Source organism: Aphelocoma coerulescens, chromosome 3, assembly GCF_041296385.1.
Source record: "Aphelocoma coerulescens isolate FSJ_1873_10779 chromosome 3, UR_Acoe_1.0, whole genome shotgun sequence".
NCBI classification, from domain to species: domain Eukaryota; kingdom Metazoa; phylum Chordata; class Aves; order Passeriformes; family Corvidae; genus Aphelocoma; species Aphelocoma coerulescens.
This window is the reverse complement of record NC_091016.1, coordinates 64801472-64827404: the sequence shown is the minus strand read 5'-3', so window position 1 is coordinate 64827404 and position 25933 is coordinate 64801472. Positions and strand designations below refer to the sequence as shown.

At 40.6% G+C, this 25933-nt stretch overlaps 1 protein-coding gene and 1 long non-coding RNA gene across 7 annotated transcripts in view; both read left to right on the top strand.

Moving 5' to 3' along the window:
* Positions 1-5185: 5185 nt before the first annotated feature.
* Positions 5186-25933, top strand: part of SCAF8 (SR-related CTD associated factor 8) — a 103421-nt gene continuing 82673 nt past the window's right edge. For 2 of the 6 annotated variants that reach the window (XM_069010634.1, XM_069010632.1), the window contains exon 1: positions 18890-19269. In XM_069010634.1, coding sequence (XP_068866735.1) covers positions 19240-19269 — 30 coding nt within the window. In that variant the 5' untranslated portion in view covers positions 18890-19239. The other 4 variants (XM_069010638.1, XM_069010637.1, XM_069010636.1 and 1 more) reach the window with 4 other exon arrangements.
* Positions 8743-11489, top strand: LOC138108245 (uncharacterized). The gene is made up of 2 exons (XR_011149917.1): positions 8743-8808; positions 10118-11489. It is a non-coding gene; the product is annotated as an uncharacterized lncRNA (long non-coding RNA).

The window sequence follows — 25933 nt, the reverse complement described above, 5'->3', positions numbered from 1 at the left end:
CCAGAGCTTGCAAGCTCCCCCTGCTCCACTAACAGGTTCGAGTGCGTGAGGATGCACACGGAAAACAGGACTGCACATTTAAAATAAAAAAGAGGGGCGAAGCACGCAGGGCATCTGCCTAGGGCTGCGTTTGCCTGCCCTACAGATACAGGGAGCCCCTCGGCGCACTGTTAGCCCTCCAAATTCACGAGTTTTTCCAGCACCGGAGGTTCCAGCGGGGCAGCCGCGGACCAGCGCTGCCCCCCAGCGCCGGGCGCCCGCCTGCGCTCAGCCCCGGCCAGCGGCGGCTCCCAGACCGCACACGTCTTTCCTGGAATCGTAACTTCAGGTAAGGATATATAGAGATCTATATGCTCACAGATCTGGATATATTCTACTAATATATCTATAGATATAGATAGATAGATAGATAGATAGATAGATAGATAGATAGATAGATAGATAGATAGATAGATAGATAATAGAATTATATGCATTCTATGATTATATCTCCAGCAATATATATTTTTATTATATATATATATACTCCCCTATACAAGTAAATATTTACACTTGTTTCACAAAAAAGCACCTTTCCACATACACAATGCACTTGTACATTTTCTTTGTTGGTAGGTACCAGCGCATGGGACAAACAATACATCAATTAATGCATTCTCATATCTAAGACAAATTAAGGTTCTTACATGATAAAGATGGTGCTTTACACGCCCATTTCATTTTCACAGCTAAATTCCACATCAACAAGGAACATCTTGTTCTGTCAATACATGCTCTTTCCCTTTTCCCTCCCTTCTCTGTTACTCTTCTCCTAAGCTTTTATGATTATTTTTACTTCCAACTTTCCATAAGATACAGATTGACCTTTTATACACAGCGAGAAAGCCATAATTAAAGCTTGACACTCCCTTTAGCTAGGAGTTTGTGTTCCTGAGTCACATTTTCCTCCATAAAACTCTTGTGAGAATTTTAAAGCACTCCTACAACACTTCAAAACAAACAATTTTAAGACTTCTGCTGGGAACAGCAAAAGCACACTGGAGATGCCTCCTGCCTTCTGGGTCCATAGACATTCTCCAGAAAAATTCCATTAATGATCACAACTGGACGTGACACTGCTGTCTTGGAGTGAGTATATGGGCACTGTTTTCACTTGTAGATTAACACCAGTTTAACACTATATTTCATATCAACCCTGAAAATATTTTCAGGGACTGCCATCTTGTTCAGGCCATGGAGAAAAGTGTTTTGCCTTCTACCCTTCCCCAGGTTACTTCCATCCATCTGTGCAGAATCTGACAGTGGCATGTAACTACAACCATTTTCCAAAGGTATGACCTGAAGTTATGACTTACTTTCGTTATTTTGAATATAATCATTTTATGTTCTCCCAGACAAGATCAACCAGAGATTTGCTGTGCTTTGGCTGGGCTCCAGTGCCTCTGACACAAAACTGCATCCCCACCAGCTCTGCAAAAGGACATAGTCTGCCAGGATTTTCCCTGACCCTTCAGAAAGATCTCACACCAGATCATAAGAATGACTCTGCAAACAATTCTTACCTTTCCTACATCCTGTCTCAGAAAGGAAACTAATCCAGAGGCCTAAATCACATAGACAAAAACCTCAGAAACCATACAGTAATACAGCATCACAGAAAACACAGACACTTGGAAAAAAGAGAAGAGCTGGAAGAGAAGGCGGAGTGCAAGGAGTTAGCCAAGCACAGTGTGGAAAAGATAAGCTGCTTCAGAAAGAAGACAGTGTTCTCTGTGAGCAGGCAGAGCAAATTGTACTTTCCCTCTGATTTCAGTAGGGCAAAGAACAACTTCAGGGATACCTCAAACTTGTTGCTTTAATTAGGAGATTAAATTACAAAGTATATGGACAACTGTTTTGATATTATATAGTAATTTGGAGGATCCTATGCTATGAAGTGCATTAAAACAAGGACATGCAACTCTTATGGTGTGTGACACATTTTAAAATAAGCATATTTGGGTTAGACCACTGTTACTATTTATGCACTTCCTAATGTATTTATTAATTTTGATTGTATTCCAATATCTGGACCAGAACATCTGTGTTTTAAGTTTATCCAAATAAGTAAAAATATGTCCTGGTGTATATATTGCTCAAATACAGCGAAAGAATTTTCCTAGTCGAGCTAAATATGCTGGTATACACTGTATCCTCACAAGGAACATGAGTCAACAGAAAAACTAGCTTTATTACTTTCTTTATTAAGTAAAATAATCTCCTTATTTTTTCTTACCTATTTAGGCACATTGGGTTCTGTAATACAAAGCAAAAGCATTTTAAACTTTGAATGCTGCCTCTGTTACAGTAACAAACCAAAACCAACTTATCTAAAGCTGGATTTGGGATTTTGCTATTAAAGGGCTGGAGTCTAGTCACACTAGAAACATAATGGCCTGCCACAGTTCAGTAAGACAATACCCTAATCCCTTGAACTTTCTTCAGTTAATTTTGGAAATCACTCTGCCATTCATAATGCAGCACTTTGTCTTCACATATTCATTTACTGCTGCTACCAGCAGTATTTAATACTTTTTGACACTCCATCACTCTAGCAGCTGTTTTATTTTGGTTTTGATACTGCATGTGGAAAGTGCAACATTTTAAAGTAAAAAGAAAAAGAAAGAAGAAAAATGGAGGAAACAAGTGCTGAACAATGAGAGACTTTGCACTCATGTGAAGGCAGCTCCACCAGCATGGAAATAGATGGACCAGCAGATGTGAAATCAAGGGAGGCTTTCCGGTGATTGCTGAATCATTTCTTCTTTTGTTATCGCTACAGGGCTTCCTGTCAGCAAGTCAATAGAGCATTCAGAACACAGCTAAAAGGCCAGATCCTATTCACTGAGGAGCCCCAATTAGCCATGTGATGTCAAGGGGACCTTTTCACATCTAACACAGTAACATTGTATCAAAATAAAGGTTATCTACTTCCAAAGTTGGAGGAGGGAAAGCAAGCTGGAGCACACCCATGCACCGCTATTGGGGCCTATAACAGATTTTTACAGTGTGCGTGTCAAGATTCGTTCTGTTCTCTCATTTTTCTCCATCAGATAGGCATTATTCAGCAGGATTTTCTTGGTTTTATTTTAAAGGAACAGAACACAAGTTACATGCAAGCCCTTTAAGAGACTGAATACACAAATTTTACTGAGAGTAAGGTGGACTGGATTTACAAGTGTAACAGCCACCCTGTCTTCGGGGTCACTGGATGAGGATCTCCAGATAACCAAGACCGAAAACTCATTCTGACCTGTTCCGAGTAAACTGTCTTAATCGACCCTCAGCAGCTCAGGCAGAAAAAGAGTTGGGGAGGTGCTCTGCCTTAAGTGTTATAGAAAAAATTAGGCAGGCATTACATAGCATTTTCACTGACAGCTTGACTTTGGCAAAAAGACTCAGCTATACAGGGCTAACTAAGTCCAACAGCCACCTCTGCCTCTTACCTGAGCACTGGTCCCTACCCCAGGGCAGCCTGAAGCTTATGACACCAGGGGTCTGACACCTGCACCATACACTGTCCTGGGGGCAACCTGATCCCCATAAGAGATAACTACACACCAAAGAAAAAGTGAAGATTCGTAACTAAATGCCCAAGTCCGACTACTCTTAGAATGACTCTTGGAGACAGCTTACTCTCCATGACAAAAAGAAACCAGCTCTCAAGATGACAAACCTGGGTATAAAAAATTTTCAGTGAAAAGGGAAGAACACTGGTTTTGCAAATGCCTATATACAAATCTCAAACCCTACAAGGAGTGTGCCATGCAATTCATAGCACATAGCACAATTCAGAGCACATAGCTCTGTTCCAAAAAGCAGGTAACTGAAACAAGGACTATATAGCTTCTTTTTTTACTACTAAGCTTACATTTCATAACTGAACTATAACTGTATTTCAACAGATATCAAGTTTTGCTTGAATTAAGCTAGTTTCTCTAAACTTCTCCTATATTGTAATGAACTAGATACCTCTATAGAAATATTAATAACTTTCTACATCACACTTTCACTATTTTCAGGGAGACTTCAAAGAAAAAGCAAAAAACAACTGAAGTCTCCAGGAAGTATTATCTCACAGGTAATAGAATTCACTAATATTCAGTTAGGTTAAAAACAATGCCACCTTTGACAACAGGTCAATAATTCCATGTAAAATGCTCTGTTTTACATCAGGAAGAAAGTTTTTCTCAGGTAGCTTTTACTTGTCTTAACTTATATGTTGCTATAAACTTCAGGGCTGAAAGTTTCATTACATACAACTTCAGACAGTCCCATCTCAGCTTTTAGAAATGACAGAACTTGACAAGTACACAGAGCACACAAACAGCTTGAGCAATGCAAGCTACTAAAAAACCCTGAACTTTTCAATACAAGCCTACTCTACTATATCAAGTCCCTACAGAAATCTAATTTGAAAGTACTAATCAGAATGTTTTACTTGTTACAGAGGTCACAAACTGATTAAAAAACATAAGAGATAGCTCACTAATTAGCACAAATGTTTTTTTCTTTTTCTAACTTGAATACAAATTCTTACCCTAGACAATCCTAGCACTTCGCTTTCCTTGTTCATTTTTCTAACATGCTCAATTTTTGTAAGCTACTTCATTTCTTTATGTGAGGCTTTGAGGCAAAGCATCCATCTTGTTCAGTGACAAGCAAGAAGACTACATAGCAGCACAGCATGGAAGACTACAATAATACAGTAGCTTCAAGCATTACTGTTTTTTCTTTCTGTACAAGACTTACAGACTAACATAATCTTCAATACAGCCACAGCATGTTTTCCTCTGTCCCTGAACTAATTACACCTTTCAAGTAGAAGTAGGCAAGCTATATCTTTTATTAACAGGAGCAAGAATATCAGAAACACTTAGCTGCAAAACTTCAGAATCAGAATTTTGATTTTTAGCAAAAGAGAAAAGATACAAACAAACAAATCAGCCCACCCCCATGCTACAACAAACAAGCCCCTCTAGCCTCCTTACATGAGGTAATAAAAACCTTTTCTCATAGCTTGCCCTTCACAATATGTACACCACCTCCTCTCAATAAACTACCCTAAGTAAGTTTCTGTCACCTGTATCTTATTCTCATCAAGAAGATTAAGTTAGCTATTTAAGGTGGGTTTTATTCCCACAGCCACTTAGAAGACAAGCCAAGCAGGAAAACAAGGTGGTTTAAGTACTTAATCTACTGTTTTGTTCCCTATATAATAAGTACAATTAAGCTGTAAAATGTTCAGTAAGTATTTTGATTGTGATGAAAAAAGAGCTTCTATTTTAACTACTGTAACATTTCTATATAAAAATGCTAAGAGTTTCAAGTGCTTAAATTTTAAAGAACTTTTAAAGCATTGATACTTTTATTATTAACTCTATAGCTGTTACAGAATTTGTAATTAGCTTTGCTAATTTTGCAATCCAACACAAGTGTACAAACTCAAGAAAACAAGGGGAACTGAAATGAAAAAGCAATTTAATTTTGCTCTTTCCTCTCTTGTAGTGATTTTTACCTCATGGCAGGAAAAGCTGAACTTTGTGTCAAGTCATACTCCAAGAGATGTGGCTTAGGGTCTGCCATGCTAAGGTCAAGTAGCATTTAATATGCAGAGTTATAAACTAGTAGGCCAAAAGATGTTTACTTGTGGCCCAGTAGAACTCTCCAAGGCTTGGATAGATAATCAGGGTGGAATTATTTCTCCTGAGTTAAGTCTGCCTGTGTGTTTTCAAAGAAGCAGTTGATGTTAGTAACTTGTGTCTGAGGCAAGAAGAGTGCTGCATCTGCTCTGGGTGTCAAGGTAGTGAGTTGAGTGGATTTTTTTTCTTTGTTCTCTTTTAAAAAATAGCAGGACACAAGCATTTGTCTTCCATAGGCACTGCTGTACACATAAATTATGTAGAGTGAAAAAAAGTATTTTTTTTCTCATGGGAACTCAGGCAGAGTGTGAGCTCCTCTCTTGTTTCTTGTGCCTAGGGAAACTCTGACTCTTTCACTTATTCTGCCTTCCACTGAGGAAGCCTTTGCACTAACGTGATAGACTGGATGAAGAAAGATGTAGCTGAACAGGTACTCAAAAAGGCCCTTATTAAAGCTTTCAAATACAAAAGTAGTCCTGGAAAAGCTTTTCTACATGTTATTTTTCTTTTTTGTGTAAACTGTATTTATGATTATGTGGCTGTGTTGCAATTTTCTGGTGTCTACCTCTCTAGAACCAGGGCACTAGAATTCCTCTGTTCGGAATCAACCAGAGCACTCTACCCTGGTTTCCCATACTTCATGATAAATACCACTGTATTTAAGTGGAGGGAAATGCTGTGTAACAGGATAAATCCCACTCCTTGTACAGTGATTTAAATCTGCTAATTAATTAGCATTCATTTTCTTACCTATTCTAGGAGAGGCTTTTCTTTCAGGTGAGTGCTCAGCCTTTTTAGGGAACTGCCCAATAAGAGAATAGGAAAAAGGATAGACACATAACAGAAACAAAGTGATCATCCTGAATTGGGCACTTTACCTCTTAGGTGCCACTTTCGTTTAAGGTTTTGGTTAAAACAACAAGACCTTTATTCTTAAAGCAGCATTTACTCTATACCTCAATTTTGTCAAGCATTTTGCTCAGGAGGAAGAACTCTTAATTATGTTCCTATGCTATGAACAGATTAAATCCATCTCTTTTTGTTCCCCATGTAATTATCTTATATGCCTCCATGGAAAAACTGGTGTAGTATTTCTCTTCTCCACAAAACCTAGCATTAACAGTACAGTTTAAAGTGAAATTAGGACTTTGGCTAACCTGGAAATGTAAGGTGTTACATTATGGTTTTGAGAGTCATGTTTTTGGAGAGGAAGTGTATAACTAGTAATGATGCCTAAAAAAGCCATGCACCACTCTTTCAAGAAAATGGAATTAAACCATGTTAATAATAACTGTAAAATGCATGCAAGCTATTTTGATTCCTATACTTGGTGCAGTAAAGCTTACACAGGAGTGGTCTCTGGACAGAAATTATGCAGAATTAGTGATATAAATATAATGATTTTTTAAATGGTGTTGGTTTATTTGTATTAAACTACAGTCTAGTAAGTGTTAACCTGCTTTCTGAATTTGGTTTTCTACTGTAGCATTTTCTTCTCTCCACTTTTTTCCAGATCTCCCTCAAATCTCAAAGCTCATATCGAATTCAGGTATTAGAGAAAGAACAATATATAATAAGTCACAGCAGATGAAAACTCAATACTAATTTCTTGGTAGGTAACCTCTGTGTGAAGGATGGCACTGGCAACTTACCAAAATTTTAAGGACTACATCTAACTTGTGATAAAGAAACTGTGCACAATAGCATTTATTGTACCTTCCTTATTAGAGGAACAGTTGTTGCTTGTTTTAGTCTCACTAGCAACAGAAGCATGAAATTTAGCTTTGCTCATGACTGAATCCTTGTGTTCCAAGTCTAGCCAACCTTTTTTCAAATAGATTTGAAGATAAATCCCAGGGAATTGTCAACATCAGTTACAGTCATGCAGTCTGATCCTATAATTGGATGACACTTTGTTCCTTTCTGTAAAACTTTGGAGGATTGCTCAGATCCACAAACTCAGGCAGACAATTTGATGTTAGAGAAGAATTACTGTACTGACTTACTAGGACCAAATTTTTGTCTTAAGTGCTTTTTTTTGGTTGCTTTTTTTTTGTTTGTTTGTTCTGTTTTAGAAAGCATTCTAGTATAAGAAAAGCATGTTGAGTTAGGGACATATTGTACTTCTTTTTCTCTTTCAAAAGTTGATTCCTCTATGAATGCAGGAATCAGGCCTATAGTAATTATCACTTACAGTTACTCAGCATGCCTAGAAGATACAAATGCCATATATTACCTTTTTACTAGTTCATGAACATGTAACTGTAAACTCAATTATTTTGGGAGTATTTTTGGACAGGAAAATAGGCTTGTTTCCTTTTTATTGTTGTCTGCCATAGCATTTGTTACTAAAGATTCTCCTTTTATTTTGATTACTGTTGCCAGTTTTTCTAGCATCAACTACAACTCGTTGAGTACTGAACATAGAGAGGACTTGAGTTTTGCTTTGTTTTTGTACTTAGATCATCATTTGCCACACTTTGAAGAAAATCCACCAGGCAGAAATGACTAGTGCCTGGGTTCCCTTTATTACAATTAGTGTTTTAATTACAGGATTGTTCAGACCTGTTAAGCAAATACAGGTGCTATAGCTGACAGACCTTATGCCTACAGTTATAATGCACTTTATTCATGTATAGTCTCATCCTGGTTACATTGTATTACCAATACAGCCCTACCTGATGGTAAATCAGGGGGTTCAGAGTTGTATAAAGAAGTCTGAAAATTCACTAGTGATTAGAACTAGGAGTTTTCAGAGGCCAAAATTAAGACTGAAGTCCCATCTCTGTGTGTTGTGTAAGAGGCAGTCATTTTCTTAGGCTTTAGGTAGTTTGTGACTGAACCATATTTACTCAGAGTGCAAGAAAATTTGAAAAAGAGGAAACTGAAGCATTAAATAAAAATATTGAGTTTATAAAGGCACTAATGAACTGGTAGGTTCCCATTTCATATCTACTCACACTGTGTATAATTTCTCCATAAATGACTAGGAGGAGATAGTGCAGGATATCTCTAAGAAAGGTGGTTCACCACTTGCATTTATTTCAGCAGTGCTCTGAACACGGCAATTGATAGGCAAAAGCTGAGTTCACAAGTTATGGTTCTCAATATGCAAAGCACACTGGGGGTGAGTACCTAAACTGAATAAAAATCAACAAAAACTGTAGCTGAAGCATAAATCATATGCTAACAATCTGGCTTTGGTTTTGATGTGGCATATATAATTAGCATAGCAGCATGCAAGACAATGTCTTATTAATATAGGTTGTTAGCAGAATAGTGGTGGGGCTTTGTTTGTTTGTTTTTTTAAATCACTTCCACAAGTCGGAAATGGTAGAGGGAGATAGAAAGATTGGCTAATGAACAAGGCAGCTCTTTTCAGGTGTATTGTTACAGCCATGCTGTTGGAGAGGATGCACTGATTTTTGGAAGAGCCGGGAGTAGAGGACGGTCAGCACCTGTGGGCGAGCAGGGACTCGCCTGCTTCCAGATTTTTATTGCAAAGAACTTGGAGCGGGCGCCGCGGGGAGCTGCTGGCTCCTGACTGCGGCCAAACTGCGCTCAGTGGTACGCGTGTAGGGGGGTTATTTGAGCAGGGAAACAAGGAATGCCGCGGGCTGGGAAGGGAGCTGTATTTCCCTCAAAAAAAGAAGAGGAAAGAGGGATGTGAAGGCAGCCCCGGCTGCCCGAGGGAAGGCGCTTTCCCTTTCCGCCGTCGCTCCCGGGCCCGCCGCTCCCGGCCAGCCAGGCCCCCGCCAGGTGGCGCCATTGCGGCGCGGGAGCGGCTCCGGGGCCGGACGGGCGGCGCTGCCGCGGCACCGGGGCCGGGATGGTCTCCTGCCTGCCGAAGGCATGGGAAAATGCCGCGGCACCGGGGCCGGGATGGTCTCCTGCCTGCCGAAGGCATGGGAAAATGCCGCGGCACCGGGGCCGGGATGGTCTCCTGCCTGCCGAAGGCATGGGAAAATGCCGCGGCACCGGGGCCGGGATGGTCTCCTGCCTGCCGAAGGCATGGGAAAATGCCGCGGCACCGGGGCCGGGATGGTCTCCTGCCTGCCGAAGGCATGGGAAAATGCCGCGGCACCGGGGCCGGGATGGTCTCCTGCCTGCCGAAGGCATGGGAAAATGCCGCGGCACCGGGGCCAGAAGGTTCTCCTGCCTGCGGAAAGCACGGGAAAATGCCGTGGCTGCGGGGCTTTGGCAGCCGGCTGGAAGCAGCGGCCTGAACGCCGAGTAACGGGGACCGCCCGATGCGTACCGCTGCTGTGAGCAAAGCGCTGAGCTCGCTGTCGGGGGCTGCAGGTCTGCCTCCGCGGGGAACCGGGACTGGCTTATAGGCTTTTGGGGCAGGGAGGGGAAGAAAAAACCTTCAGGGCTGTAAGTGCAGAGCGAAAACGCAATAAGATCTCTTACCACCGTCTTTTCCCCTTGTGAAGCTGCCATCAGCGTTGCTCAGCTGCCGGTCTGAGGCTTCGAGTGTTCGAGTTGAGATATCTGTTGCTGATGGCTCACGACGTCTTTATCAAGCTCCATAGAATTGTTTCTCCATGAGGCTTTTGAACAAAAGTTTGGCTGGTAAAGAAGAGCGACACAAAGTTGAGAAGACACTACAGGCTGTGTCCCCAAAAAGTCAGGAGCCAGTAGGGAGGTTTCAGATATTTAACCTGTGAAGCGCAACTGCTGGTGCAAATTTTCCTTCAGGGATGCATTTGTAAAGCATTTGGTGAACACTGCCAGCATGCCAGGAAAACTGTGGCTCAGAGAGTTTTTATCAGAAGCAACTTTATCAGTATCTTTTATTTGAAGGACGCAAGTATAAATCTTAGTACATCTTTCCATGTGGATTGTGACACAGCTAAACCAAGACAAGATTGCATTTGAAAACTTTTTTAAATGTGGAAAAAGTTAATACATTAAGCTTTTTTATTATTTTATGCTGTTTGTCTACTTCTTGGATTTGACTAATCTCTGTACCATCCTCACAGTGGTTTTAGATTGGACATCCAAGAGATTGATATTTTTGCAAATTACAGGTTAGTTTCTTGTCAATTTAATTATACCTGAATAGATGCATACCAAACTTAATACTCCGTTTGGTCAAGGTTTTCTTCCCAGTTGGGCACATAACATGTTTCTGGTTGTGTAAGAGGTTTTAACTGATATAATTTTGTTCTGTGAATTTTGCAAGGTAAGCAAAAGACTAAGAAGTCTCAACTGGCTTGTAACAGCAGCTGAGCTCTACTCTGGAGAGATAAGCTTTACTATTTACATTTTGTTCTGGGAGGATTCTGGGGAGATGTGTTTTTAAAGCACTGTTCTTAACATCACTTTGCTGTTGAGTTGGAAAGCTTCACAAGTACATCCAAAGCTTGTCTCTGCTGTGGCCTACTGTGCTTTTGAATGCCTCATTTAGCATCTTTTGTGTTACTCAGAATTAATGGGAGCAATTCTTCACCTAATGTGTTCACATCAAGAGCAGATTTGGTGATACAAAATGTTCTTTGATGTTCATGTTCTTGTCATGGTGTTGTTACCTAGGCAAAACAGTCTTCCAGCTAAAACATGGTATAGCAGAGTTAATTTCTTAAGGCTTGCCCTTAAAGACAGTGACCACTCTAAAACACATCAGACTGGACAAGATGATTTCTGCCAGACAAGATAATTTCCTCTAAGAGTCAACAATCCAGATCTTACAGCCACAAAGTCTTAAGAAAGCTGATAAAGAGCTGTTGAATACCTTATCCTGTAACTTCTGACCAATGTAAGATCTGTTATTGCTTAGTAAATAAAAAAGTTTATATTTTATTACACTTAGAGTTTTATTACAAGTGCATATAAAGTTTCTCAGTGTTTCCATCCTTTTAGCAGTAATTTTTCACCTGTATATCATAGCTTCATGCCGAATTGAAAGGCTGTATAGGCCACATACCTCTCATCTTCCATTTAGGCTATAAATGCTCTTAAGAAGTCTAAGTTAAAAGCCTGAGAGGTAAAGGTGGAGTGTATATAGGAACATCAAGCATGGCAATGCATACCTTGTTAGTAGAGGTATTTACTTAGAAAGGCTAGGTGGATTACAAGTTGTCCTGTAGCAAAGCTAAAGCAAGCAGAGGTGTTTGGACTGTATTGTGAAGTCCATACCAGTGTTCCTACAGAGGCAGTAATGAACATTTTGCTCTCTATCCCCAGCCATTCCACTAGTTCAGGCACCAGCAACCAGCATGCTGTTCCAAATACTATTTTATAGTATTCTTGAGTTTAATGCTCACAAGCAGGTGGTGGTCAGGGTTAACCAGATGGGTGATTTCTGTACAATTTCTGATCAGGCAAGCACAGTCTTTAGGAAACTGTAGCTTCAAGAGCGTTAAAATGAAGTATATTCAAGTGGTGAGCATTTCCCTCCCTGGATGGAGTTTATGAATAACTTTTGTTAGTTCCTGTCTTGTGCCAGTTATTGGCCAAGAAACAATAAAGAGTAAGGGGGTGTGTGTCTGTGGACTCCTGAATTTTTTGGATAGGTGAAGGATTAAGAGGAATTATTAGCCACTAGACTTTAGTGGACAAAGGATTCTGCCCACACAGCGGGCTGTCTCTATTGCTTCCTGCCAAGTTCCATGTGTGCCACACTACCATCTGCTAGACTGCAGATTCAGCTTACTCTCTTCTGCCTATGCTTTCCATAGAGGGCAATACCTGGTTGACCATCATACCCTGTGACATTTTTTTTTAATATCTCCTGTGCAATTTTATTTATTAAATGTATTGTCTTTGTGAGCTTACGCAGATAAGTCTTACTCTTGGAGGAGGAAGAAATGGATTTGCCATCATTCCTTTCATTCAGTTCTGATTTGTCAGTCATGCAGATGGTCTAAATAATGGCTTTTTTAAAACTAGTGAGCATGTGCTCATGCCTTACTTGAAGCATGCTGATGTTGTTGCCTAATAGCATTCAAGAAGGACAATGTTTCCTCTTGTAGAATTTGAGCATTACACTCAAGAGATCACTTCTTTTACTTGTTTTATCCTAACCATATGCACTTTAATTGAACTGAGTAATCTTTTTTTCTAGGGCATCTGGAGAGAAATCTAATGGTTCATAGAAAAAGCTAACTGCCATGCCAGGAACATAAACTATTATAAAACAGAGTTGATAGTGTAAATAGCAAATATTGTCATTATAGTATATATTTTCAGTAAACATATTGAAATGGGAGCACACAAGTATACAGAAAGCATAGCTGTGTAAGTTTCTCCTGCAACAGTTGTAAGTAGCTAATTATTTTTTTTCTGCCAGGGTTTTCCTTATCACCCTGGGTAAGGTGGTGGTTATTTAAAATTCCTTGGACTTTCATGCTGGCCCACACCTTGTGTATGTGCAACATCTCTGTTCTGCTTGTTCCCATTTAACATTTCCAGTGCAAAGCTTTCATTGACTGAGCTGCTCTTTTCTAAGTCACAAGCATGGTTTTGGAAAGAAAACAGATTTTCTGTATAGTTTGTACCACCATGGACTTCTGGTATCTCTCCTATTGCTGTGTGAATTGCTAATGAGCTGAGCCTTACTGTCCTAGATCTACTAGAAGAAGAAAGTGTAACGAAATAATTTACTTTGCTAACTGGAATTATTCTCTATTGAAATGCAATGGATGACAAAAGAATTCCATCTCTTTAGATTAAAAAAAAGTGTACATGATATGACTGCAATGAGGTCATAACTTGATAGAAAAGAAGGTCTGAAACTAAAAATCAGGCTTAGCAGCTGAATGTGATGAAAAAACTATCAGTGTGATAGGAGGCATATTTCATCTCTGTGGAATACCTTCCTCAAGTTTTTTTATCAGTAGTCAATTAGGCATTGAAGACTGCTAGGCTTCACCAGCATAAAATAAACCTTGGCTACTCCTTCATTTCTTGTCCTCTGCAGATTGAGGCTTTAGTAGCTATCAGAGTACAGGTGCATGTGGTGAGTCTGGACCAACCACTGCAGAAAAATTTGTTCAGTTCCATATATATCTGTGGCAAAGGCCTGTGCCTAGGAGATCTGCCTACTGATTTTATTATCTTTATTGTGGTATTGCACATTCTTACTTTTGATAGAAAAAATCATTTTAAGCATTGGCTAAAATTTTGATTTCAAGTCTATGCAGATTTTTAAGATAACGAATGTGATGATCTAAATCTAAATTGTTGAACTCAAAGCAAATTATAAAAGCTTGAACCAAAATTTCTCATTTTCCTGTAATTTGTTAGAGACAGTAAAGAGAAATTATGGAAATTATTCTTAGTGTATTGTGCTCAGTTTTGTTATGCTGAGTTAGCAGGATGGGAAAAATAACTCTGCTTTTGCAGCCTTATTGATGCAAGTCAGAAATTTGATCTGCATGAGCAGGAGACAAAAAGTAACTTTATATGAAGGAGTGATCCAAATTGCTGGTTAAGGTCTGCCCTCATTCCTGTTAGCCTGTATGTAAAAAGACAGCTAGTAAACAGGGTTTTTTTCTTTTTTTCTTGTTTTTAGTAGAAGAGTTAATCATCTCTAATGTTCTTACTTCAGGTTTTGGACCATAGGCTTGCTTGTTCCTCCTCAAACAGCAGTACCCCAAATAAGCAGTCTTCTGCTGTTTATAATGTCTGAAATTTATTAATGAACCATCCTTGAATCTTTTCCTTGAAGTAGTTAAGTATATTTTAGAAAGTTTAAGGTTTTTTATGCTGGGATTGAATTCTTCAAGGCAATTTCAGTACATATATGTTTTATAGACACATCTAATGAAAAAAACCATAATTTTTTTTTATTAATTTGAGTTTCCCTTAAAAAAAAAAAAAGTGGATATGTTTGCAGCTGCAATTTACTATAAAACATTTCTTACGTCTTCTATGGCATTTGCAAGCTGAAAGCATGGGTTTTCTAACCATGTAGTTCTGCTGTTACATTAAAACGATGCAAGCATGGTATAGTTGCTACTGTAAAACCATTGTCTGACCTGTGTTTTAAAAGAATTGTCCTGTTAGGAGCAGAACTAAATGTAACTATGCAGCTGTAGGAAACAATGGTTGTTCTACCTTGTAATTGCATGCTACAATCAATAAACAGGATGCCACAAAGTTCAAGCTTCAGGATTAGAACACCACACAGAATAAGAAAACATTAGTAAATGCTTTCTGGCTAAGCTAATTAAAACTGCCAAGGTTGGTGTGTACTTGTAGTGCCAACCCACTTTTGCATCAGGTTATCCAAACCTCCTATGGGCAAGTCTGAGAAATGTTACTTGAAGGTAATTTCCAAGACTTTGTTCTCCTTTCCTGATTAAAGCAGTTTGCTTTGAAATCAACAGAGATTTATAGAGTGTGCCTCTGAGAGAAGTAGCTGGCCTGTAAATTAAAGCTCCAATTGCTTTTTCAATAAAGTTGTTTTGAGGTTGTTTCTGTGGTGTCGTGCTGAGAGAGTCTGACACCATCATGCTTGGATAAGTGCAAGAGTCAGTCAAGCTTGACCAGAAGGAACTGCGTAGTAAACTAACCAGAGTTCCAAATTATCAGGCTATCATGAGTAACATGTGGTTACAAATGATTCAAAAATTCTCTTTCAACCTCTGAAATTTTTTAAACTTGAAAAGAAGCCCCTTATGTGAACATATATCTGTAACAAACATAAGGAAAAATTCAACAGAAAATTTATTTCCATACTTTTTAGTTAGAGTTTAAGCTTTTACAATGGTTATAGTAAAAGAGAACTGAAAATGTAAATGAAAGAGGAAGATGAGGTAGAGCTAGTGAAGAAGGACAGAGGGGAGAAATGAGTTAAAGTTCAGTAAAAACTGTAAGATAGTCCTTGAAAATGCACTGAAAAATTAAGTAGAAATGGGCAGGGTGCATGGAGGCTGACTTGTAGCTGTGCATTCAAAAAAATTGTGGAGTTAGTATGAGGGAAACTGAGTGACATCCTCTTACCTGAAGCTACAAGTGACTAATAACAGATCTATTTTCCTCTGTTCTCTGCCAACTGGAACACCAGCTCTCCCTCTGGACACTTGCACGTAGTTTCCTCTGCTGAGAGGAAACAGGGAACTGCTTACTTGGATGACAGCTTTCTTAAGGGCATTTGCCAGTATGACACTTGTTTGATCAATTGAGTCTCTATTTGGACATGTCTGAAGTATAAAAAAAAGCAAGCATACCTATTTTACTTTCTCTTATGGGAAAAAAAAGTAAAGGCAGACTAAAGATCTATTCAGTCCTGCTTTTCTCTCAGAATTGCAAACCTAGGTGTTTGTACCCACAGGGGAAGCATGCCCCATCATTGCAAATCCTACATATAATTCATTGACATGTTGGAAAATAAGCGGGATTTCATCTGCAAAACTAATGTTTCTGGTATGAGTTTGGTCAGTTGTGCAGAGCACTGGAACTGCAGAAAGCTTGTGCTGTGCAGGAAGCTGGCACTTACTCTGCTGTGCAATTCGAAATCTCCCAGCTTTGGTGTGTTAGGAGTGATAGGGCAAGTCACTGAACTAGACAGCCTTGTGAGGCAAGGCCACCTTGCCCCAAAATAAGCCAGTGTTTCTGCACTAGCACTGTTTAGATGTTACATTGTTTGGTATGTCTGTTTAATTAGACCATATAAATATAATCTGAGATATTTTTCAGTATTCATTCTGTAGCCTATTTCTCATTCTTGGATGACAGCCGGCTCCTTCTCAGATCAAGGATGTACTGTGCTGCTCTTCTTCTTTCTACTGCTGGAATTAAAAAGGGTTGTTAAAAGGCTTTGCTACCTCAATATTTTAAATGGTAAAAGTACTTGTTTAAATGTTTATTACAGACCTACCGAAAGCAGGTTGAATGTGGGGGGAGGGGAATCACTTAGTTACAAATTCAGACTCTGCTTTTGAGGTCAAAGCTTTGCGTATATATCTCTAAGTGTAAAAATCCTACCCCTCCTTCTCTGGTTCCTCCTTTATTGGAATAACTTCTATGCTTCCAGAAAAAAATATTCCTGAAAAGCAACTGAGTGGTAGTTTGTGATCCCTTTGAACCCAATTTCAAAACTTTTTTCGCAAAGTTTCTGCAGTGTGTTATTCCATCCATTTTACTGGGGAATACTAGGCTTGCTTCAATTTCACCTAAAAGGAAAGTTACCAGATCCTGGAGGATTGTTTGTAACTGCAGTACTTCAGTAAGCTTTCCAGAGGAGTACAAGGTAAATAGTTACAGCAGTTACTCTAGTAGTACAATGAGTACCCTGTAAAGTCTTCACAATAATTTGAACAGAGTTGTCTCTTCATATTTTATTTACTCCGCAGGAAAAAAACCAAACAAAAAAAAAACCAAACAAAGAAAAAAAAAACCAAACAAAAGCCAAGAGCGAAACATAAGCATAGTGTGCTTCTCCTGAATCATCTGTGAAGAGAGACTGCCAGAAGGTTGCACTGAGCTCTGCAGTTCCTAGAGTACCAGTGCCACTCAGTTTAGAAGGGAGCTGGGGAGCTTGTCTAGTCCAATCTCTGGCTCAAAGCAGGGTCATGCTGTGAACTCTGAGAAGCTTGCTAAGGTCTTTATCCCATGGGACTTCATAAAGGGCTAGAGACTGCACAGCCTCTCTGGAAAACCTACTCCACTGCTTGGCCATTTTCACAATGCAAAAGGCTTTTCTTGGGCTGTCAGAACCTCCCCTGCTTTAAATGAAAACTACCTTTTGAACTCCTGCTGTGTAGGAGGCCTGCAAAGAGCCTCACTCAATTGTTTAAAAACATTCAAATGTCACCAAGCCTAATTCAGTCATTATACTTTGCAGGTATTGGATGCTACTGGGTGTCCTCCCTACCCCATGGCCTTTTTTTTTAATTGTCTGAACAGACACAGTCCTCTCATCCTAACAGGGTATTTGCTCTTGTTTACTGACCCTCTTGGTGACCTGATACTGCAACAACCATGGTTGCTAGAGATGGGCTTTTTTCTTGAGTAAGCCTATTGGGGGGGGGGGGTAAGACAGGAGGAACTTCCAATTCCTTTTGTACAAAGACTTAGTAATCTCTCTTGTTTCTGTAAGAATGGAGCTGTATGATTCCAGGTCTCCCTCCAATGTTGGGCTTGCCTTAATTTCTGTTACCTTGTTTGTTGAATAAAGCCCACTTCATTTTGAAGTCACTGACTCAGGCCTCAAGTGGGACCTTCCCTGTCTATGAAGAGCCTTTGTAGCTCTGGTCTGAGGGTCGCTTGTGAGAGCAGGATAGATCCAGAGCGTGACCTAAAGTTGTGACTGGAAAATAATGAAATGCAATTCAGATGGGGGCTGTCATATCTCTACTGTGTCAGTAGAGCTGAAAGAACATAATCAAGTGGGGGAAAGCAGCCGCTGAAGACAAACCTAAGGTTTCATCTTCAGTGCTTCTGAGCTCCTTGAGGCTCTTCCTGTCAAAGGTGAGTCATGTGGTGACTTTGTGTTTTGAGGGAACAAAAATCTATGTCCTGGAAGCAAGGTCTCCTGCTTGATAGAGCTGCTCCTGCTGGGATTTCTCAGCTAAGCAGGGTGTTTGTGCTTCAGGGAGAGGCAGGTGCTCCACCGGTCTGGCATGGTGGTGGGGGCATGGGGAAGTGCACCCTATCTGAAACAACCTGGCTATACACCCTGGGTAGTCAAACAGAAATGCTTTAAGGCCTGGTGCTGGGTTTGGAGACTTTTTGGTGTCGATATAACATTCATGTAGTAAGTGCACTGGGGTTTGTGATTGACTTGCATTACGATTGTGTGGGTCTTCTCCTTTCCTCTTGATAAATTATACTGATTGCTTTTGGGCTTATCTAATTATGATTTTTTTTTTCCCCTCCTACGTCCCGCTGGTTATTTTTCCCGTTGCTTTTTTTCAAGCCAGCATGCCGTTCCCGGTTTCGCCGGCGCCTTGCTGGGGGGAGACGGGGCGTGAGGAGGCGAATGGTTCGGGGACCCGGAAATGGCGAAAATGGTGTCCCAAGAACTCCTGGATTTGCCCCCTGTGACGAAACACAGCGGCGTTTAACACCTTTCTCCCGTAACCCCTTCCTTCCCGCCGGTTTCAGGAGGAGGAGGGGGGAAAAGGAGGAGGAGCAGAGCGGGCGGGGCGGACGCGCCGCCATCCCGGCAGCGCCCGTGTGGCGCGGGCGGGGGTGCGGGCGCTGCCCGCCAGGCGGCGCTGTAGCCGCCTGCGCCGCTCCGGCGCTGCGCTGCGAGGAGCCCCCGCGTGTCCGCCATATTGGCGCCCGCGCCGCAGCCGCCGCGCGTTGTTCCTCCATCTCCTGCCGGCGCGGCCGCCCGGAGCCCAGCGCGGGAGGGAGGGAAGGAGGGAGGGAAGGGAACGCCGGCGCCGCCGGGCGGAAAGCGGGGCGAGGAGGAGACGGAAACGAGCGGGGCCCGCGTCCCCCCGCGCCCGCCCCCTGCGCCACCCGCCATGGAGAGGAGGCCGGGCGGCCCCTGAGCGAGGAGCGCACGCACGCACGGACCGAGACTTGCCCCCGCCCGGCCCAGCCCGGCCCGGCCGCCATCAGCGGAGAGAAGCCGCCCGGCTCCCGCCTCCGCCGCGACATGGAGGCTGTGAAAGCCTTTAACAGCGAGGTGTGTAACCCCTTCCCGGCGGCCTCCCCTCTTCGGGGCCGGGGAGCGGGCGGGGCCCCGGCGCCTTCCCTGCCCCCTCCTCGCAGCGGGGAGGCTGCGGGAATTGGGGGTCGCGGTGGTGAGGGAGCTCTCCCGCAGGCCGGTCCGGGGCTCCCCCCTCCGCGTCGGGCGGGAAAGGGCCGTTGTCGCCGTCCCTGGGAAGCGGGAGGGTGGAGAGGGTAATGGAGACGTCCCCCTCCCCCCAGCTCCTTCCGCCGTGAGGCTGGGGGCGGCTGAAGGGGAAGAATAGATCTGGCGGCGGGCTGGGGGAAGAGGAGGACGCGTGAGGAGGCTGAGGAAGAGGAGGAGAAAGAGGTCTCTTCCTTGCGCCTGGCCTACGGTGGGGCGGGTGATGCCCGGCCAACTTCACGCAGCGGCCGAGGAGGCTGCGCTGGGCGGCAGGGGGGTTCCAGGCTCGCCGGGCACGGGGACTGTGGCCTTCCCCGCCTTCCCTCGTCTCTCCTGGCACCCCCTTCCTCCTGGCTAATTACCTGTGTATCCGAACCCCTCCAGCGCGCACTTCAACACCTCGTGCAGCTAAGCTTTAAATCTCGGGAAGGGAATACAAAGGCGCCGGAGGTTTGTCTCCCTGTTTGAGAGTAGTATATTCGCAGTGGTCAGGATGGAAGCAGACATTCCTTTCATGCTGCGCAGAGCTCAGATCCTGCACTGAAGAGAGTGGGCTATGGCATCCACGAACACATACATACACATAGGCTGAGGTGTGTTCATACGGCACCTGCCTTCTCTTTTGTGCCGAGAGTTAATGTTTATTTTATTGCAAGATGGTTCTTGTGGCGACTCTGCTTTGTTGCTCTCATTGTGAGAGTTTGTGTCATTTATATTTTGAAGTTAATGTACGAGCAAGAAAAACAAATACATATTTTTCTTACCGAGTCCTACATCTTGCAAAGTGGATTTTAACTTCTGTTGACCTTAGAAAGTATCAGCTCTGGTTACAATGTATACTTATACGGACTGCTCACATGCTGAAGCTCCGAGCTGCCCTCTTGCTAGCCCCAGCAGGGATGTAGTACGGTTTTAATGATTTTAAGTAATACGGTTTCATTTGACCTGTGGTGGAACAGTATGGCAACCATGTTGTTGTTTCTACAAGCACGGTAAGATAGGTTTTCAAAATGAGCAGGTACTCTCCGGTAACTCAGGAGCAGTTGTACAGCCCTTACTGATGTACAGTTCTAGGTGTTGCACTTTATGGAATTTGAATTATTAAGCAGAAGAAAGCACATTGTGGCCACTAGAAGAAAAATAAATACTATAAACTTTTATTCGTATTTTATTATTTGATTGGTGTATGTACTATATTGTTATGTGGGGAAAAGGAAGAATCTGGTCACAAGAACAGAAGAACTTAAGTTGTTCAGAACATTTTCTTTCTATTACCTATCAGTAGGAGCAGAAGTCTTCCTCTTCGTGTTGAAAAACAGCTTCTGACTGACTTGCTTAGCACTTAAGTCTGAGACTTAAGGTGGCAACTGTGCTGGAGAGGAAAGCTTTAGATTATGCCTTAAGTTTTCTAAATGCTTAAAAAATGATAGACAGTAGGTTGTTGGGAAAGAAAATGCAGAATATCTGACAGTGTCATTTTGACCAGCTTATCCGCTGTTCTATAAATAGACAGCATCTATAATAACCTGTGTTTGTATTTGAATGCTGGGCTACCGTGATGGGAAGGTTCTAAAGATGCCATGACTAAACAAACCCCTGATCCTGGAAGTAAATGGTACTAGACTTGCTACAGTTAAGGAATCCCAAGTGTCATCACTAGCCACTCTTAACACCTCTGTACCCAGTGCAGAACTTGACTTTAATTTAACTTTCCTTCATTGTCTCTGGTTGAACTTACCTGTCCACACCTTGCAACTTAAACTGTGAAATGATCACTAAATATTTAAATTAGCTAAAGTGTATGAGTCTATACATTGCTGTTCCTAAATTGTTTTGATTAACTTACAAAATATTGCTACTTCACTTGTAAAATCCTGTTCTTTGTTTATATTATGTTTAAGGTCATGTTAAGCTCCAGAACCAATGTCTGAGTTCTGTTTTAGAGTTTTTTGGCTTGAAATAGATGTAAATCAAGTTTAGCAGCAGATGGGACAGACTAAATGTTATTAAAACTTTTACCATACTTTCTTTTAGGCAGTTTGCATTCAGTTAATAATTTTACAACAGTTTATGTAACTTACTGGTGAAAACCAGATGACGCTTTAGAAAGAACATTCCAATACATTTTAACACTTAAGTCTGCAGGTTGGGTACTTCTGGGGTTGATTTTTTTTTTTTTTGTTTGGTTGGATTTTTTTTAAAGGAAGGAGTTGTGTTTGGATTCTGCAGTGAAGCTAAGATAAAGGCAGCTGTCCATCTAGGGAGTATAGCTTACTCCAAAAGTGTATGTGAGCTGAGCAGTATCTTGTATTGTAACTATCCTACATGGCTGTCAGGATTGAAGTACTTAAAATAGGCTTGTCACTAATTTGATTAGAAAGAAGAATTTCAATTTTATTTGAACAGTAACTACTGGAAATAATGGTGGCTATTGCGGAAATCTGTTCAATGTCTAGTGATGATATGTATCATTGTCTGTGCTGTAACTAGTTGTATATATAAAATTAGCCCTAACATTTAAAGTCTTGGGAAAGGTAAATTTAAAGCTGAGAAATAATCAAGTTCCTAAATACAACATGCTCAGTATTAGTTTCATGACGTTTTCCTAATTGATTAAAACTGCTTGGCAAATGAAAATTGGAATAATATACAGCTGACTTAGTATAGTGCTAAGGTAATTTGCAGTGTTTTGTAACACAGAGTTTATCATTTGCTACAGTTGGCATCATGAAGACTTACCACTGCAGAGTCATTTTCCTCCAGGCCTCAGTTCAGGCCCTGAGTTTTTTCAGTAAAGCACAAAATCAGATTCAAGAACAGGTCTTGACAGAAGAAAATGTTTCAAATTCTCTATATGTTCTGTAAAATGTATTTGGTTAAAGAGGAATTGAAATGGACTAGATGCAAGCATGTGTGTCCTCCCAGTTCCAGTGCTCAGATGACAATGATTTAATTGCAGATGTATGTAATTAAAATTCAGTTTTTGTTATATAGTCAGCTCAGTGTTAAAGTCCTGCTGTCATCATCAACTCTAGCAGGCCATTCTCACATTGCTTTCAGTTACTGTACTTGAAGTTGCTTTTGGGTGCTATACTCCATAGCAATACTTGTCCATTTTGCAGTGGCAAGCCAAATTATTTTTCACTTTATAATGTGAAAATTGTGTTCAGAGAAGTGTGGGAAAAGGAGACCAGTGGATGTTTTAATTCTGAAACACATTTAATTATTTAAAAATTTATTTCTATGTTATCATGTAGAATAAATGTAAATAGTTTTAAAGCCACATAAATAGTCATAGGATTGTAATTTATTTTAGGGGGAACGGAGATTGCAAATTCATTTTTAAATACAACACAAATTGAATATTTGAAGTTTGCTTTGTGTAGCCATTATAACTGCATCTGTAAGAATTAAATAATAGAAATCTTGAAAAGAGCATATTCAACTTAGATACTTATTTTTTTTAAAGCTGCAATAGTAATTCACTGATCTGTTTCAATTAAACATAATGTTTCTAATAATTTAATGTTTATCAATATCTCTACTTACATACAAGTATACGTCTCTCCTTGTATGAGCTTCATCAAGTCTTGCTGTTCATGGTGTTTACTGATATCTTTGGTTTTGCATTCTTTTTAAAAACAAAGCAAAAATATCTCCTGCTTAAGCTATGCATGCTTTGGTCAAATCATTGAATATTGTTTTCATTTTGAGTTGCTGATACTGGTACTTGCATCTTTGATTTACAGCCATTTAGAAGGTTAGTAATGGTAAAACTTACTCAGGAGAGTTAGATAGCATATCCGGATTTGGAATTTACATTGTTGAATCCAATGCACAATAGTTGTTAGCATCCAGTGCTACAAATTCCAGCTGTATTTGTATTTGTCAGGCAAGGCAGTATATTATGACATTGTAGAGGCAATTGAGAAAAGGACAATTGTATATTTAAAAAAAGGTAAAATAAGGCAAAGCTAGTCCCTTGGAACTTGGGAACAAGAAAGTCATGTGTTTTTCGTAAATGCCTTGTTCACTTGAGTGTGTCTTGTATGAAAAGCTCAATTCCTCTTGTCTGTACAGTTGGGTGCTGATACTTTCATATACAAGGGAGTTGAATAGAAAACCAAGTGTCATCGTGAAGACTTGGAATATCCTGCATCTTGAAGTGTTTAAAGATGAGGATGCACATAAAGTGCTGTAAGGTTAAGGCAGTGATTACAGTTTGTTTAAAGTGATGTGGGTTCCTGTGTTTTTTCTCTTGTTACCCTAAATATCTTCTACGGTGTGAGAGTCATAATAAAAACTTCTGCAGGATTGCTAGGTTGGTGTTCATCTGTTACTGACAATGAAAATGGTTGTCCTTGCATAGTTCATCATAAAGTACACTGAGCTTTTGGTGTGGATAATGGTTTTAAGAGTCAAGTAAGATTATATATAAAGTGCCTATTGCTACTTTTGGGTTCACTTGTCATTCAGAAATTTGATCAGTGGTAGGGACATAGCAGACGCTGATCATTTACTGGTAATGCTGTTGTCTGTATACGTCATTTGCACTTTGTTTTATCTTGGCCACCTTTTTCATGACAATTCTTTGGAAGGTATGTTGTAAGGGTAGTGAGGAACAGTTCAGTGGTCTGCAATTTCAGGAATGTGACCCTTGGAAATGACCCACATTTTAAATACCAAGCATTGGAGTATGGGTGCATAAAAGTACAGAAGGCTAAACCAAATATTCTATTTCCAACTACTTTATTTAAATCACATATTCTGAGTCAATGGGGCGGCTTTTTTCATGAAAGAATGCCAGTTGATGCTAAAAAAAGCTAACTGGTATGCCTCATGAAGATGCTAAATAGAGATTGATGCCGAATAGCTGGGGAAAGTGGGGAAAAAAGAGATGCTTTTTTAAATGAACAGCCAAGGCTTTCATTATTGCAAGTAGATAGTAGCAGTTATGTTAAGGAGCAGTGAAAAGACACATAAGCTACTCCCTGTCAAGATACTTTTCTTGGATTCTGCTGCATGTTTCATGTTGGCCGAAGCACCTGAAACATCTGCAGGGTTTTTTTTTTGACTATGCTGTGACAATGAGAAAACCTGTATCTATTTTCTGTGTCACTATGTTTTACTAGCCATAAAAAAGAGTAACTTTAATATCCTCTGCTATTTGAAGGATTCTGCAGCTGTGATAATTTTAAAGCTTTCTTCCTTTTGTTTATTTGATACCCCATTTACAGTCTGATACTTGTAAATTTTATTGTAGCAAATTGGGATGTAAGCTTCTGGTTTACTTTTGTCTTTTGTCAGAAGAAGAAGTGATATGTGCATCTGCATGTGGACATTCATACATCTGAAAAGTTGTTTCTGTTTTTCATTCTTAACCTCTGGGGTGGATGTGAAAAATGTCTTCCATTTTATTTTGCTGTATAATCCTGTAGTGTTTCTCAGAGAAAAAAAAGTGAATATTTATATGAATTCCCTTAAGATGCAACAAAATATGTAAGAATTTGTTAGTTTCCTGTTTGCTGTCAGGAACATTAGGAGCAGTATCAGTGAAATGTCAGTATTTTACTGTGTTGTTTCCCAGCAAGAGTTGAACTTTTCTGGCTCTCAACTATTTTTTTAAAGAGTATAGGGAAAGGAAGTCCTTTTCTCTTCAAGATACAGTAAATAGTAAATTGATGTTCACCTGGTTAAATGTCTCCATGTGTGCTGAATAAATATTGGCAGTTTTAATATCACACTTTTAAAGACTGATCTGACCTTAGATTTTCACCAGCCATAGAACCTTGACTTCTGGCCTTGTAAAGACATGATCATGCAGGTGTGTGTTAAAGGCCCAAAATGTTAGGGTTTGGTTTTATTTTGGTGCATGTCTTGCTCAAGAACCTCATTTCTTTAGTGAAGGAATATAGGACAAACATTGATAGGTTTTCAGTCTTAGATGCGTAGACTTTCAATTTGTTCTTAAACTGATCTAGATTAGATCCTTGTGAGCCTGGAATGGTTGTGTAGGTCTCTAGGTTCTGCAAACACTCTGGAGCTGTAACTGGATAGTTACAAGTATCAATCCTATTTGCTACTCATTTGGAAAGCAGTGAGCCATTTTGCAGTTTAAACAAATACCCTTCTTAACTCTCATAACTTTAGATCCTTTGATTGTCACCTGCTTACCAAGATTATACCTGGGGCCACAATCTTTAACAGAGTACTTGAAATTATCTTAACAAGTCTTACTTGAGTCTGCCACTATTTTAGTCATGCCCCATCCTTGGAAGCATTCCAGGCCAAGTTGAATGGGACTTAGAGCAACCTGGGCTAGTGGAAGGTGTCCTTTCCCATAGCAGGGGGGTTGGAACTAGATGACCTTTAAATTCTCTTCCAACCCAAACCATTCTATGAACAATAGTCTATTTTCCTGTGGCAGTTGTAGAAGTAGTGTCTGGTAATCCAGATGGCTTTCTTATGGGAAAAAAAACCATTCAGAACAAAAGTT